Genomic DNA, 17,602 nt, shown 5'->3' on the forward strand with positions numbered 1-17,602 from the left:
AAGTCTGTTATGTGTTTGAGCAGATACACATTATAGAGCAGCAGGAGAGGAGACAGAGGCACGGAGAGAGGGACGGAGAGAGGGGACAGAGGGACGGAGAGAGGGACGGAGCGAGGAGACAGAGGGACGGAGAGAGGAGACAGAAGGACGGAGAGAGGAGACAGAGGGACGGAGAGAGGAGACAGAGGGACGGAGAGAGGGGACAGAAGGACGGAGAGAGGAGACAGAGGGACGGAGCGAGGAGACAGAAGGACGGAGAGAGGAGACAGAGGGACGGAGAGAGGAGACAGAAGGACGGAGAGAGGGACGGAGCGAGGACACAGAAGGACGGAAAAAGGAGACAGAGGGACGGAGAGAGGGGACAGAGGGACGGAGCGAGGAGACAGAAGGACAGAGCGAGGAGACAGAAGGACAGAGAGAGGAGACAGAGGGACGGAGAGAGGAGACAGAGGGACGGAGAGAGGAGACAGAGGGACGGAGAGAGGAGACAGAGGGACGGAGAGAGGAGACAGAGGGACGGAGAGAGGAGACAGAGGGACGGAGAGAGGAGACAGAGGGACGGAGAGAGGAGACAGAGGGACGGAGAGAGGAGACAGAGGGACGGAGCGAGGGGGCAGAGGGACGGAGCGAGGGGGCAGAGGGACGGAGAGAGGGGACAGAGGGACGGAGAGAGGAGACAGAGGGACGGAGCGAGGGGGCAGAGGGACGGAGAGAGGGGACAGAGGGACGGAGAGAGGGGACAGAGGGACGGAGAGAGGAGACAGAGGGACGGAGCGAGGAGACAGAGGGACGGAGCGAGGAGACAGAGGGACGGAGCGAGGAGACAGAGGGACGGAGCGAGGAGACAGAGGGACGGAGCGAGGAGACAGAGGGACGGAGCGAGGAGACAGAGGGACGAGAGAGGGGACAGAGGGACGGAGAGAGGGGACAGATGGACGGAGATAGGGTACCGAGGGACGGAGAGAGGTTGACAGAGGGACGGAGCGAGGAGACAGAGGGACGGAGAGAGGAGACAGAGGGACGGAGAGAGGAGACAGAGGGACGGAGAGAGGAGACAGAGGGACGGAGAGAGGGACGGAGAGAGGGGACAGAGGGACGGAGAGAGGGGACAGAGGGACGGAGAGAGGGGACAGAGGGACGGAGAGAGGGGACAGAGGGACGGAGAAAGGGGACAGAGGGACGGAGAGAGGGACAGAGAGAGGGGACAGAGGGACGGAGAGAGGGGACAGAGGGACGGAGAAAGGGGACAGAGGGACGGAGAGAGGGACGGAGAGAGGGGACAGAGGGACGGAGAGAGGGGACAGAGGGACGGAGAGAGGGGACAGAGGGACGGAGCGAGGGGGCAGAGGGACGGAGAGAGGGGACAGAGGGACGGAGAGAGGGGACAGAGGGACGGAGAGAGGAGACAGAGGGACGGAGCGAGGAGACAGAGGGACGGAGCGAGGAGACAGAGGGACGGAGCGAGGAGACAGAGGGACGGAGCGAGGAGACAGAGGGACGGAGAGAGGGGACAGAGGGACGGAGAGAGGGGACAGATGGACGGAGATAGGGTACCGAGGGACGGAGAGAGGTTGACAGAGGGACGGAGCGAGGAGACAGAGGGACGGAGAGAGGAGACAGAGGGACGGAGAGAGGAGACAGAGGGACGGAGAGAGGGACGGAGAGAGGGGACAGAGGGACGGAGAGAGGGGACAGAGGGACGGAGAGAGGGGACAGAGGGACGGAGAGAGGGGACAGAGGGACGGAGAAAGGGGACAGAGGGACGGAGAGAGGGACGGAGAGAGGGGACAGAGGGACGGAGAGAGGGGACAGAGGGACGGAGAAAGGGGACAGAGGGACGGAGAGAGGGACGGAGAGAGGGGACAGAGGGACGGAGAGAGGGGACAGAGGGACGGAGAGAGGGGACAGAGGGACGGAGAGAGGGGACAGAGGGACGGAGAGAGGGGACAGAGGGACGGAGAGAGGGGACAGAGGGACGGAGAGAGGGGACAGAGGGACGGAGAGAGGGGACAGAGGGACGGAGAGAGGGGACAGAGGGACGGAGAAAGGGGACAGAGGGACGGAGAAAGGGGACAGAGGGACGGAGAGAGGGACGGAGATAGGGGACAGAGGGACGGAGCGAGGAGACAGAGGGACGGAGAGAGGAGACAGAGGGACGGAGCGAGGGGGCAGAGGGACGGAGCGAGGGGGCAGAGGTACAGAGAGAGGGGACAGAGGGACAGAGAGAGGAGACAGAGGGACAGAGAGAGGAGACAGAGGGACGGAGAGAGGGGACAGAGGGACGGAGAGAGGGGACAGAGGGACGGAGAGAGGGGACAGAGGGACGGAGAGAGGAGACAGAGGGACGGAGAGAGGGGACAGAGGGACGGAGAGAGGAGACAGAGGGACGGAGAGAGGAGACAGAGGGACGGAGAGAGGAGACAGAGGGACGGAGAGAGGAGACAGAGGGACGGAGAGAGGAGACAGAGGGACGGAGCGAGGGGGCAGAGGTACAGAGAGAGGGGGCAGAGGGACGGAGAGAGGAGACAGAGGGACGGAGAGAGGGGACAGAGGGACGGAGAGAGGGGACAGAGGGACGGAGAGAGGGGTCAGAGGGACGGAGAGAGGAGACAGAGGGACGGAGAGAGGGGACAGAGGGACGGAGAGAGGGGACAGAGGGACGGAGAGAGGGGACAGAGGGACGGAGAGAGGGGACAGAGGGACGGAGAGAGGGGACAGAGGGACGGAGAGAGGAGACAGAGGGACTGAGCAGAGGTACGGAGAAAGGAGACAAAGGGACGGAGCGAGGTGCAGTGGAATCCGTTGTTTTATAGCGTCAGACAAAATAGTACGCGCCCCTGGAGCAAATAAGGGTTGAGTGCCTTGCTCAAGGGCACAGACGTTTCACCTTCTCGGCTCGGGGAATCGAACCAGCAACCTTTCAGTTACTGGTCCAACTCTCTAACCGCTAGGCTACCTGCCTCCCTGTACGTCCTATATAAGACAGTAAAGACACAGCTTGAGTTAAAAAGACAATTGAACTCTTGTGGTAAAGGTCTGTTTAAACAGAGCTCTCATCTCTAACTCTATTGGCCCATCCTAGTACAGCAGTCTGTGGAGGTCAGATATCCTGCTGTGTTAACACGGTAACCTTGTTTAAACAGAGCTCTCATCTCTATCTAACTCTATTGGCCCATCCTAGTACAGCAGTCTGTGGAGGTCAGATATCCTGCTGTGTTAACACGGTAACCTTGTTTAAACAGAGCTCTCATCTCTATCTAACTCTATTGGCCCATTCTAGTACAGCAGTCTGTGGAGGTCAGATATCCTGCTGTGTTAACACGGTAACCTTGTTTAAACAGAGCTCTCCTGTGTTTTCCAAGTGTTGAGGAAAAGTCTCTCTCCTGAGGAAAAACAAACAGTCCAAAACACGAGTCCAAGAAAACATGAACTAACACAACAAATATGATAACAACATGAATTCACAAGGGCTCTTTCTCAAAGTGAACAGAGTAGTTTCACTCAGTGGTTACCTTGAGTAAGGACAAGATTCAGTTCAACACAGATTAAAAGTTGCACACATTCAAAGTAGATGGCAGTGTTATGTTAGATGTTGTTTGTTTACTTGGGTTTAAACCCCAACCTAAGTCAGACTCTAATGGACAGTGTTTACTTGGGTTTAAACCCCAACCTAAGTCAGACTCTAATGGACAGTGTTTACTTGGGTTTAAACCCCAACCTAAGTCAGACTCTAATGGACAGTGTTTACTTGGGTTTAAATCCCAACCTAAGTCAGACTCTAATGGACAGTGTTTACTTGGGTTTAAACCCCAACCTAAGTCAGACTCTAATGGACAGTGTTTACTTGGGTTTAAATCCCAACCTAAGTCAGACTCTAATGGACAGTGTTTACTTGGGTTTAAACCCCAACCTAAATCAGACTCTAATGGACAGTGTTTACTTGGGTTTAAACCCCAACCTAAGTCAGACTCTAATGGACAGTGTTTACTTGGGTTTAAATCCCAACCTAAGTCAGACTCTAATGGACAGTGTTTACTTGGGTTTAAACCCCAACCTAAGTCAGACTCTAATGGACAGTGTTTACTTGGGTTTAAATCCCAACCTAAGTCAGACTCTAATGGACAGTGTTTACTTGGGTTTAAACCCCAACCTAAATCAGACTCTAATGGACAATGTTTACTTGGGTTTAAACCCCAACCTAAGTCAGACTCTAATGGACAGTGTTTACTTGGGTTTAAATCCCAACCTAAGTCAGACTCTAATGGACAGTGTTTACTTGGGTTTAAACCCCAACCTAAATCAGACTCTAATGGACAGTGTTTACTTGGGTTTAAATCCCAACCTAAGTCAGACTCTAATGGACAGTGTTTACTTGGGTTTAAACCCCAACCTAAATCAGACTCTAATGGACAGTGTTTACTTGGGTTTAAACCCCAACCTAAGTCAGACTCTAATGGACAGTGTTTACTTGGGTTTAAACCCCAACCTAAATCAGACTCTAATGGACAGTGTTTACTTGGGTTTAAATCCCAACCTAAGTCAGACTCTAATGGACAGTGTTTACTTGGGTTTAAACCCCAACCTAAATCAGACTCTAATGGACAGTGTTTACTTGGGTTTAAACCCCAACCTAAGTCAGACTCTAATGGACAGTGTTTACTTGGGTTTAAATCCCAACCTAAGTCAGACTCTAATGGACAGTGTTTACTTGGGTTTAAACCCCAACCTAAATCAGACTCTAATGGACAGTGTTTACTTGGGTTTAAATCCCAACCTAAGTCAGACTCTAATGGACAGTGTTTACTTGGGTTTAAACCCCAACCTAAATCAGACTCTAATGGACAGTGTTTACTTGGGTTTAAACCCCAACCTAAGTCAGACTCTAATGGACAGTGTTTACTTGGGTTTAAACCCCAACCTAAATCAGACTCTAATGGACAGTGTTTACTTGGGTTTAAACCCCAACCTAAGTCAGACTCTGTAATGGACAGTGTTTACTTGGGTTTAAACCCCAACCTAAGTCAGACTAATGGACAGTGTTTACTTGGGTTTAAACCCCAACCTAAGTCAGACTCTGTAATGGACAGTGTTTACTTGGGTTTAAACCCCAACCTAAGTCAGACTCTAATGGACAGTGTTTACTTGGGTTTAAACCCCAACCTAAGTCAGACTCTGTAATGGACAGTGTTTACTTGGGTTTAAACCCCAACCTAAGTCAGACTCTAATGGACAGTGTTTACTTGGGTTTAAACCCCAACCTAAGTCAGACTCTAATGGACAGTGTTTACTTGGGTTTAAACCCCAACCTAAGTCAGACTCTAATGGACAGTGTTTACTTGGGTTTAAACCCCAACCTAAGTCAGACTCTGTAATGGACAGTGTTTACTTGGGTTTAAACCCCAACCTAAGTCAGACTAATGGACAGTGTTTACTTGGGTTTAAACCCCAACCTAAGTCAGACTAATGGACAGTGTTTACTTGGGTTTAAATCCCAACCTAAGTCAGACTCTGTAATGGACAGTGTTTAAATCCCAACCTAAGTCAGACTCTGTAATGGACAGTGTTTAAACCCCAATCTAAGTCAGACTCTGTAATGGACAGTGTTTAAACCCCAATCTAAGTCAGACTCTGTAATGGACAGTGTTTACTCGGGTTTAAACCCCAACCTAAGTCAGACTCTGTAATGGACAGTGTAAAGAGGCTAGTCCTCAGAGGGAGGGAGAATAAACCGCTCAGCCCGTGGGCTGTATCAAATGGAACACTATTCCATATAGAGTACACTGCTTTTGACCTTGAGCCCTGCAGGTAGTTCACTTTATAGGGATCCATTTGGAACAGAGCCCTGGTCAGACTTCAGCTCTGGCCTCTTCTCTTTCTGCCATCCGATCAGAGAGGAGACAGCTAGCTAATTAGAATGGTGTTGAGCGGACATGTTGAATAATTCAAACAATGCAGTCACTCTGGCTGACACACAACGGACCCAGAGTCGCCTCACTCTGGCTGACACACAACGGACCCAGAGTCGCCTCACTCTGGCTGACACACAATGGACCCAGAGTCGCCTCACTCTGGCTGACACACAATGGACCCAGAGTCGCCTCACTCTGGCTGACACACAATGGACCCAGAGTCGCCTCACTCTGGCTGACACACAATGGACCCAGAGTCGCCTCACTCTGGCTGACACACAATGGACCCAGAGTCGCCTCACTCTGGCTGACACACAATGGACCCAGAGTCGCCTCACTCTGGCTGACACACAATGGACCCAGAGTCGCCTCACTCTGGCTGACACACAATGGACCCAGAGTCGCCTCACTCTGGCTGACACACAATGGACCCAGAGTCGCCTCACTCTGGCTGACACACAATGGACCCAGAGTCGCCTCACTCTGGCTGACACACAATGGACCCAGAGTCGCCTCACTCTGGCTGACACACAATGGACCCAGAGTCGCCTCACTCTGGCTGACACACAATGGACCCAGAGTCGCCTCACTCTGGCTGACACACAATGGACCCAGAGTCGCCTCACTCTGGCTGACACACAATGGACCCAGAGTCGCCTCACTCTGGCTGACACACAATGGACCCAGAGTCGCCTCACTCTGGCTGACACACAATGGACCCAGAGTCGCCTCACTCTGGCTGACACACAATGGACCCAGAGTCACCTCACTCTGGCTGACACACAATGGACCTGGACTGCAACTGCAACTAAAGAGGGTTTATTTGACTAGAAATCCCTCTCTGTCTTTTAACAGACCACTCCAGTGACTGATTAGCTGGCTGGCTGACAAGCCATAAAACTCCAGAGGACAAGCCATACAGCTCTAGAGGACAAGCCATACAGCTCTAGAGGACAAGCCATACAGCTCCAGAGGACAAGCCATACAGCTCCAGAGGACAAGCCATACAGCTCTAGAGGACAAGCCATACAGCTCCAGAGGACAAGCCATACAGCTCCAGAGGACAAGCCATACAGCTCCAGAGGACAAGCCATACAGCTCCAGAGGACAAGCCATACAGCTCTAGAGGACAAGCCATACAGCTCCAGAGGACAAGCCATACAGCTCTACAGGACAAAGCATACAGCTCCAGAGGACAAGCCATACAGCTCCAGAGGACAAGCCATACAGCTCTAGAGGACAAAGCATACAACTCTACAGGACAAAGCATACAACTCTACAGGACAAAGCATACAACTCTACAGGACAAAGCATACAACTCTACAGGACAAAGCATTCAACTCGTCTTTCACCCTATTTTGTCGTACACATGCCTGTCATGGCTTGCAGAAAAACCCAACTGAAGTTGAGGGAGAAGGCTGAGAATAGTTTGGACGTCTTTCAATGGCTCTTCTCATAATATCAGGTAAATGTATTGCTCAACAAAATGTCGCCTCAGTCATTGGACCCAATCAGGTGTACAAGGCTGAGGAAGAGAGTGACTGTCGCCTCACAGACCCAATCAGGTGTACAAGGCTGAGGAAGAGAGCGACTATCGCCTCACAGTCATTGGACCCAATCAGGTGTACAAGGCTGAGGAAGAGAGCGACTATCGCCTCACAGACCCAATCAGGTGTACAAGGCTGAGGAAGAGAGTGACTGTCGCCTCACAGACCCAATCAGGTGTACAAGGCTGAGGAAGAGAGCGACTGTCGCCTCACAGACCCAATCAGGTGTACAAGGCTGAGGAAGAGAGCGACTATCGCCTCACAGACCCAATCAGGTGTACAAGGCTGAGGAAGAGAGTGACTGTCGCCTCACAGACCCAATCAGGTGTACAAGGCTGAGGAAGAGAGCGGCTGTCGCCTCACAGGCATTGGACCCAATCAGGTGTACAAGGCTGAGGAAGAGAGCGACTGTCGCCTCACAGTCATTGGACCCAATCAGGTGTACAAGGCTGAGGAAGAGAGTGGCGGTGGCTGTTACCTTTGGCTGTACTGGTTCCTCCATGATCGTTGGTGGACGCAATCTGAAAGGTGGGAGGAGAGCTACTTATCAAGACATAACAAGAGACGTGACGTAAAAACAATACCTTCCTAGATCAGTAAAGTTTTCAACATGTCAAAAAAATAACATACAGTATTGATTACTTGACAAGTTAAATGTTGAAATATAGAACATTTTAGAGGACCATAATGGAAATAAGCCTGTGGGCTCTATAGTATATTTTATCCTCTGTCATATTTAATACACGTAATGTCTCCGGCTAGAGCAGACTACTGCTTCCAGTATCAAATCAATCCCCAAAGAAAGACAAATTATACAGGAGAGAGAAGCAACATTCTGTCTCACCTGGTGACTGGAGTCCATCTCACCTGGTGACTAGAGTCCATCTCACCTGGTGACTAGAGTCCATCTCACCTGGTGACTAGAGTCCATCTCACCTGGTGACTAGAGTCCATCTCACCTGGTGACTAGAGTCCATCTCACCTGGTGACTAGAGTCCATCTCACCTGGTGACTAGAGTCCATCTCACCTGGTGACTAGAGTCCATCTCACCTGGTGACTAGAGTCCATCTCACCTGGTGACTAGAGTCCATCTCACCTGGTGACTAGAGTCCATCTCACCTGGTGACTAGAGTCCATCTCACCTGGTGACTAGAGTCCATCTCACCTGGTGACTGGAGTCCATCTCACCTGGTGACTAGAGTCCATCTCACCTGGTGACTAGAGTCCATCTCACCTGGTGACTAGAGTCCATCTCACCTGGTGACTGGAGTCCATCTCACCTGGTGACTAGAGTCCATCTCACCTGGTGACTAGAGTCCATCTCACCTGGTGACTAGAGTCCATCTCACCTGGTGACTAGAGTCCATCTCACCTGGTGACTAGAGTCCATCTCACCTGGTGACTAGAGTCCATCTCACCTGGTGACTAGAGTCCATCTCACCTGGTGACTAGAGTCCATCTCACCTGGTGACTAGAGTCCATCTCACCTGGTGACTAGAGTCCATCTCACCTGGTGACTAGAGTCCATCTCACCTGGTGACTAGAGTCCATCTCACCTGGTGACTAGAGTCCATCTCACCTGGTGACTAGAGTCCATCTCACCCGGTGACTAGAGTCCATCTCACCTGGTGACTAGAGTCCATCTCACCTGGTGACTAGAGTCCATCCATGTATAAGAGTTTCTGGAGCTGCAGTCTACCGGTGGAGTCTCGTCTCGAATGAAGTCTGTCATCTCTAGACCTCCACCAGGGTCCCTGCACACACACACACACACACACATTTCCATTAGGAAAACGTGGTAATGGACATTTGACCAGAAGCATTTTAACTAACCGGATATTTGATACATTGACCTGACTCATGTGCATTTGGGCGTGTAACCCGATTAGGCTGCTCAGAATGACACGGTCATTCATCTTTACCAGAACAGGCATCTCCAGGACGCAACAGAGTGAGGTCCTTCTTACCGAACGCTGATGTGCACTTTGACGATGTTAAGAGTAACTGTCCAGCATTTATTTTCCCTCAGCCAACAAGACGAGTAACAAACAGCAACATCACTAGACTGGTGTCAATCTACTGTCCCCCCCCCCCTAGTAGAAAAGTTGACCTATTCTACTGGTCAGCTTGTCGAGAAAGAAAAAAGCCTATTCCAAACAGACTTTTAAAAAGGTTGTGGGAAGATAAATCCCAAATTCATACAACCAGTAGGCACGGCCTAGCCTACACCAAAACAAAACCTGTTAAAAAGCAACCAGACAGATGCAACAGATCAGAATGTTTAGCTTAAAAACTATTATTTATTTATAAGCACAGCCATGTGCACCAGACAGTAAAGCTACATGCTAATGTTTGTTCCCATAATGCAATTAGTGGTAAAACACTGTGCCCGAAAGAGCACCGCAAACGCGAGCGGTTTCACGTGACAAGAAAGAGAGGAGATCTCAAGATGCAACAACTCTCCCGGGTTGCTAATATGACTACGATTGACGTTTGGCTACTGGACAAAAGAAAGGAAGTTGTTTTGAAAATCAAATGAACCTCAGACTGCTCTGAAATACAAGTAAAACTAAATGCTATTCAACCGATCGCTGCCCGCATCCACCCGCCCGACTAGCATCACTACTCTGGATGGTTCTGACTTAGAATATGTGGACAACTACAAATACCTAGGTGTCTGGTTAGACGGTAAACTCTCCTTCCAGACTCACATTAAGCATCTCCAATCCAAAATTAAATCTAGAATCGGCTTCCTATTTCGCAACAAAGGATCCTTCACTCACGCTGCCAAACATACCCTCGTAAAACTGACAATCCTACCGATCCTTGACTTCTGCGATGTCATTTACAAAATATCCTCCAACACTTAGCAAATTGGATGCAGTCTATCACAGTGCCATCCGTTTTGTCACCAAAGCCCCATATACTACCCACCACAGCGACCTGTATGCTCTCGTTGGCTGGCCCTCGCTTCATGTTCGTCGCCAAACCCACTGGCTCCAGGTCATCTATAAGTCTTTACTAGGTAAAGCCCCGCCTTATCTCAGCTCACTGGTCACCATAGCAGCACCCACCCGTAGCACGCGCTCCAGCAGGTATATTTCACTAGTCCCCCCCAAAGCCAATTCCTCCTTCGGCCGCCTTTCCATCCAGTTCTCTGCTGCCAATGACTGGAACGAACTGCAAAAATCACTGAAGCTGGAGACTCATATCTTCCTCACTAACTTTAAGCACCAGCTGTCAGAGCAGCTCACAGATCACTGCACCTGTACATAGCCCATCTGTAAATAGCCCATCCAACTACCTCATCCCCATACTGTTATTTTTATTTTGTTTGTTGCTCCTTTGCACGCCAGTAACTCAACTTGCACACTCATCTTCTGCAGATCTATCACTCCAGTGTTTAATTGCTATATTGTAATTATTTCGCCACTATGGCCTATGTATTGCCTTACCTCCCTTATCTTACCTCATTTGCACACACTGTATATATACTTTTTCTATTGTATTATTGACTGTATGTTTGTTTATTCCATGTGTAACTCTGTGTTGTTGTTTGTGTCGCACTGCTTTGCTTTATCTTGTCCAGGTCGCAGTTGTAAATGAGAACGTGTTCTCAACTAGCCTACCTGGTTAAATAAAGGTGAAATAAAATAAAATAAAAATAAATAAAGAGAAATAGGGTATTGGATTTCCATTGCATATGGAAGTCTTCATAAAATACATTTTTTTCTAGGCTACTTTGAAGCAAGGTAAGACATCCCCTTATAATATGAAGTAAAACGATCAGGTTTCAAACTACTAAGTATACGTTTTCAAAAGTGCATACCGTCTGAACCTCATCGCGAAGTGGCGAGTGACACACCGAAGCGACACGAAGACTTGTCTGTAATCTCAACAGTAATAACACTGTAGAATGCACAGTAAAATACAGTACATGTGTTTTACAGCATTAATACTGCCGATTGCACTGCATTGTGGGTATAAAGCTGTAAAATACTGTTATTAACTGTAATTGGAAGCGTTCTGTAAAAATGACTCTAACTTACTGTATTTCTTGATTTTTTTAAAAACCGTAAGTTAACCAGGTAAGTTGACTGAGAACACATTCTCATTTACAGCAATGACCTGGGGAATAGTTACAGGGGAGAGGAGGGGGATGAATGAGCCAATTGAAAGATGGGGATGATTAGGTGGCCGTGATGGTTTGAGGGACAGATTGGGAATTTAGCCAGGACACCGGGGTTAACACCCCTACTCTTACGATAAGTGCCATGGGATCTTTAATGACCTCAGAGAGTCAGGACACCCGTTTAACGTCCCATCCGAAAGACGGTACCCTACACAGGGCAATGTCCCCAATCACTGCCCTTTACAGTAATAGCTTATGCCTTACTGTAGATTCAAATGATCAGTACCAGGCGCCAATGCTGTCAGTTGAGACACTTGAAGCTCGTACTATTTTAGCAAATGACAGGCCCACTAACTCAGCTACTGCTGTGGAGGAGGGTAATACACTGCTGTGGTGGAGGAGGGTAATACACTGCTGTGGTGGAGGAGGGTAATACACTGCTGAGGTGGAGGAGGGTAATACACTGCTGTGGTGGAGGAGGGTAATACACTGCTGTGGTGGAGGAGGGTAATACACTGCTGTGGTGGAGGAGGGTAATACACTGCTGTGGTGGAGGAGGGTAATGCACTGCTGTGGTGGAGGAGGGTAATACACTGCTGTGGTGGAGGAGGGTAATACACTGCTGTGGTGGAGGAGGGTAATACACTGCTGTGGTGGAGGAGGGTAATACACTGCTGTGGTGGAGGAGGGTAATACACTGCTGTGGTGGAGGAGGGTAATACACTGCTGTGGTGGTGGAGGGTAATACACTGCTGTGGTGGAGGAGGGTAATACACTGCTGAGGTGGAGGAGGGTAATACACTGCTGTGGTGGAGGAGGGTAATACACTGCTGAGGTGGAGGGTAATACACTGCTGTGGTGGAGGAGGGTAATACACTGCTGTGGTGGAGGAGGGTAATGCACTGCTGTGGTGGAGGAGGGTAATGCACTGCTGTGGTGGAGGAGGGTAATACACTGCTGTGGTGGAGGAGGGTAATGCACTGCTGTGGTGGAGGAGGGTAATGCACTGCTGTGGTGGAGGAGGGTAATACACTGCTGTGGTGGAGGAGGGTAATACACTGCTGAGGTGGAGGGTAATACACTGCTGAGGTGGAGGGTAATACACTGCTGTGGTGGAGGAGGGTAATACACTGCTGTGGTGGTGGAGGGTAATACACTGCTGTGGTGGTGGAGGGTAATACACTGCTGTGGTGGTGGAGGGTAATACACTGCTGTGGTGGTGGAGGGTAATACACTGCTGTGGTGGTGGAGGGTAATACACTGCTGTGGTGGTGGAGGGTAATACACTGCTGTGGTGGTGGAGGGTAATACACTGCTGTGGTGGTGGAGGGTAATACACTGCTGTGGTGGAGGAGGGTAATACACTGCTGTGGTGGAGGAGGGTAATACACTGCTGTGGTGGAGGGTAATACACTGCTGTGGTGGTGGAGGGTAATACACTGCTGTGGTGGTGGAGGGTAATACACTGCTGTGGTGGTGGAGGGTAATACACTGCTGTGGTGGTGGAGGGTAATACACTGCTGTGGTGGTGGAGGGTAATACACTGCTGTGGTGGTGGAGGGTAATACACTGCTGTGGTGGTGGAGGGTAATACACTGCTGTGGTGGAGGAGGGTAATACACTGCTGAGGTGGAGGGTAATACACTGCTGTGGTGGAGGGTAATACACTGCTGAGGTGGAGGGTAATACACTGCTGTGGTGGAGGAGGGTAATACACTGCTGTGGTGGAGGAGGGTAATACACTGCTGTGGTGGAGGAGGGTAATACACTGCTGTGGTGGAGGAGGGTAATACACTGCTGTGGTGGAGGAGGGTAATACACTGCTGTGGTGGAGGAGGGTAATACACTGCTGTGGTGGAGGAGGGTAATACACTGCTGTGGTGGAGGGTAATACACTGCTGTGGTGGAGGAGGGTAATACACTGCTGTGGTGGAGGAGGGTAATACACTGCTGTGGTGGAGGAGGGTAATACACTGCTGTTGAGGTGGAGGGTAATACACTGCTGTGGTGGAGGAGGGTAATACACTGCTGTGGTGGTGGAGGGTAATACACTGCTGAGGTGGAGGGTAATACACTGCTGTGGTGGTGGAGGGTAATACACTGCTGTGGTGGTGGAGGGTAATACACTGCTGTGGTGGTGGAGGGTAATACACTGCTGTGGTGGAGGGTAATACACTGCTGTGGTTGAGGGTAATACACTGCTGTGGTGGAGGAGGGTAATACACTGTTGTGGTGTGGGGTAATACAATGCTGTGGTGGAGGAGGGTAATACACTGCTGTGGTGGTGGAGGGTAATACACTGCTGTGGTGGAGGAGGGTAATACACTGCTGTGGTTGAGGGTAATACACTGCTGTGGTGGAGGAGGGTAATACACTGCTGTGGTGTGGGGTAATACAATGCTGTGGTGGAGGAGGGTAATACATTGCTGTGGTGGTGGAGGGTAATACACTGCTGTGGTGGAGGAGGGTAATACACTGCTGTGGTGGAGGAGGGTAATACACTGCTGTGGTGGAGGAGGGTAATACACTGCTGTGGTGGTGGAGGGTAATACACTGCTGTGGTGGTGGAGGGTAATACACTGCTGTGGAGGAGGGTAATACACTGCTGTGGTGGAGGAGGGTAATACACTGCTGTGGAGGAGGGTAATACACTGCTGTGGTGGAGGAGGGTAATACACTGATGAGGTGGTGGAGGGTAATACACTGATGAGGTGGAGGGTAATACACTGATGAGGTGGAGGAGGGTAATACACTGATGAGGTGGAGGAGGGTAATACACTGCTGTGGTGGAGGGTAATACACTGATGAGGTGGAGGAGGGTAATACACTGATGAGGTGGAGGAGGGTAATACACTGATGAGGTGGAGGAGGGTAATACACTGCTGTGGTGGTGGAGGGTAATACACTGCTGAGGTGGAGGGTAATACACTGCTGTGGTGGTGGAGGGTAATACACTGCTGTGGAGGAGGGTAATACACTGCTGTGGTGGAGGAGGGTAATACACTGCTGTGGTGGAGGAGGTTAATACACTGCTGTGGAGGAGGGTAATACACTGCTGTGGTGGAGGAGGGTAATACACTGCTGTGGTGGAGGAGGGTAATACACTGCTGTGGTGGTGGAGGGTAATACACTGCTGTGGTGGAGGAGGGTAATACACTGCTGTGGTGGAGGAGGGTAATACACTGCTGTGGTGGAGGAGGGTAATACACTGCTGTGGTGGAGGAGGGTAATACACTGCTGTGGTGGAGGAGGGTAATACACTGCTGTGGTGGAGGGTAATACACTGCTGTGGTGGTGGAGGGTAATACACTGCTGTGGTGGAGGAGGGTAATACACTGCTGTGGTGGAGGGTAATACACTGCTGTGGTGGTGGAGGGTAATACACTGCTGTGGTGGAGGAGGGTAATACACTGCTGTGGTGGAGGAGGGTAATACACTGCTGTGGTGGAGGAGGGTAATACACTGCTGTGGTGGAGGAGGGTAATACACTGCTGTGGTGGAGGGTAATACACTGCTGTGGTGGAGGAGGGTAATACACTGCTGTGGTGGAGGAGGGTAATACACTGCTGTGGTGGAGGGTAATACACTGCTGTGGTGGAGGAGGGTAATACACTGCTGTGGTGGAGGAGGGTAATACACTGCTGTGGTGGTGGAGGGTAATACACTGCTGTGGTGGAGGAGGGTAATACACTGCTGTGGTGGAGGAGGGTAATACACTGCTGTGGTGGAGGAGGGTAATACACTGCTGTGGTGGTGGAGGGTAATACACTGCTGTGGTGGAGGGTAATACACTGCTGTGGTGGAGGAGGGTAATACACTGCTGAGGTGGAGGAGGGTAATACACTGCTGTGGTGGTGGAGGGTAATACACTGCTGTGGTGGAGGAGGGTGATACACTGCTGTGGTGGAGGAGGGTAATACACTGCTGTGGTGGAGGAGGGTAATACACTGCTGTGGTGGAGGAGGGTAATACACTGCTGTGGTGGTGGAGGGTAATACACTGCTGTGGTGGAGGAGGGTAATACACTGCTGTGGTGGTGGAGGGTAATACACTGCTGTGGTGGAACGGTAATACACTGCTGTGGTGGAGGAGGGTAATACACTGCTGTGGTGGAGGGTAATACACTGCTGTGGTGGAGGAGGGTAATACACTGCTGTGGTGGAGGAGGGTAATACACTGCTGTGGTGGTGGAGGGTAATACACTGCTGTGGTGGAGGAGGGTAATACACTGCTGTGGTGGTGGAGGGTAATACACTGCTGTGGTGGAACGGTAATACACTGCTGTGGTGGAGGGTAATACACTGCTGTGGTGGAGGGTAATACACTGCTGTGGTGGAGGAGGGTAATACACTGCTGTGGTGGTGGAGGGTAATACACTGCTGTGGTGGAGGAGGGTAATACACTGCTGTGGTGGTGGAGGGTAATACACTGCTGTGGTGGAGGAGGGTAATACACTGCTGTGGAGGAGGGTAATACACTGCTGTGGTGGTGGAGGGTAATACACTGCTGTGGTGGAGGAGGGTAATACACTGCTGTGGTGGAGGGTAATACACTGCTGTGGTGGAGGAGGGTAATACACTGCTGTGGTGGTGGAGGGTAATACACTGCTGTGGTGGAGGAGGGTAATACACTGCTGTGGTGGAGGAGGGTAATACACTGCTGTGGAGGAGGGTAATACACTGCTGTGGTGGTGGAGGGTAATACACTGATGAGGTGGTGGAGGGTAATACACTGCTGTGGAGGAGGGTAATACACTGCTGTGGTGGAGGAGGGTAATACACTGATGTGGTGGAGGGCTCTCATTTCTCCATTATATTTCTTAGCATCCTGCTCCTCACTCCACTCTCCACTTCAAGCTGCTCTGCTTTGGTCTCCTTCAGGAATGTGAGAATGATTCCCTCTACAGGGGTTTGGGCAGTAAGTTAATAAGCTGTGACCTCACACACTAGTTTTCGTTCCTGCTAAAATGTGAACTAGGCCTATTTCCACTAACAAAAATCAGTTTGATTGCGAAAGTCAGTCCCTTTCCTCACTGGTCCTGTGGCCTCGAGGTGAAGAGGTAGCTTGCTAGCTGAATTGATTTACACTGCAAACATGCACGTGAAACCTGCTCAGTCCCCGTATCCACAACAACAGATAAACCTTTGACCCTGGCCCACAAACACCTAGCTTACTTCACACCGCCAGAGAAAATTTAATCCATGATTCATCTCTGATTTTAGGGTTAAGGGTCAAAGGTCAGGTGCCCTAGTATCCAATAAACTACAGCCCTACAAGAGAATAGATGGGGTATGCCATTTAGTGATACAAAATATTTTCTGAAAACAATGTGCTTCAGCCATCGAAAAACATATGTTTATGATAGTGGAAGTTAGAGTAAGAATATCCCCACCAACATCATCCCTGAACCGGAGAGCTCACTAAAGGCGTCAGCATGCTCCAGTTCAGCTGGCGCCTAGCCGGACTCGGCTAGACGAACCCAACGATACTCCCTAAAAAGACCTTCGCTTAAAAAAAAATGAGGAGGGGGGGGGGGTGGGCAGCAACAGTACTGTTTGTCCATTTTAAGACGCCGTAGCCAGTCCCCAAAATAGAATTCATCTAAGATAACTCAAGAAGTCTGTCATTCATTTGGATGGGTTTTTTTTTTTCCGTCTGGGAAGCACGAAGACGTCTTATAACTGACCCTGGTCCATTACTGTCCTCCTGACGTGTGGCGTTGCCCTCGTTGGCCCCCTCACTGCTGGTTCTGTTGCTCTCGTTCTCCTTGGCTCGGTGCTCCACCACCTCTCCCTCGTCCAGGGCGTGATGCAGCCGGTAGTTCACAGTTTTCAGCAGCAGGAACATACCAGCTATCACACCACAGTAGATGCCTACTATCACCATGGTGGGCGGGAGCGCCTGGAAGACACACATTTGACATTTATATTTTAGTCTTTTTTTTTTAGCAGAGCAATTTAACAGCAATGCATTCAACTACAATAAAACGTGGTTTGTTCATCCAAGGACTGAT

The 17,602-nt window shown here is 50.4% G+C and overlaps 1 protein-coding gene across 1 annotated transcript in view; it reads right to left on the minus strand.

Annotated features, from left to right (window-relative positions):
- Window positions 1-17,602, minus strand: part of pcnx1 (pecanex 1) — a 172,667-nt gene that overhangs the window by 149,724 nt on the left and 5,341 nt on the right. Inside the window, exons 2-4 of the mRNA XM_055862468.1 lie at window positions 17,276-17,490; window positions 9,106-9,211; window positions 7,935-7,977 (exon numbers count right to left, since the gene is read on the minus strand). Of these exons, the coding sequence (XP_055718443.1) occupies window positions 7,935-7,977; window positions 9,106-9,211; window positions 17,276-17,490 (364 nt within the window). The remainder of the gene's footprint in view (window positions 1-7,934; window positions 7,978-9,105; window positions 9,212-17,275; window positions 17,491-17,602) is intronic.

The sequence above is a fragment of the Salvelinus fontinalis genome, chromosome 15 (assembly GCF_029448725.1).
Source record: "Salvelinus fontinalis isolate EN_2023a chromosome 15, ASM2944872v1, whole genome shotgun sequence".
Classification (NCBI taxonomy): Eukaryota; Metazoa; Chordata; class Actinopteri; order Salmoniformes; family Salmonidae; genus Salvelinus; species Salvelinus fontinalis.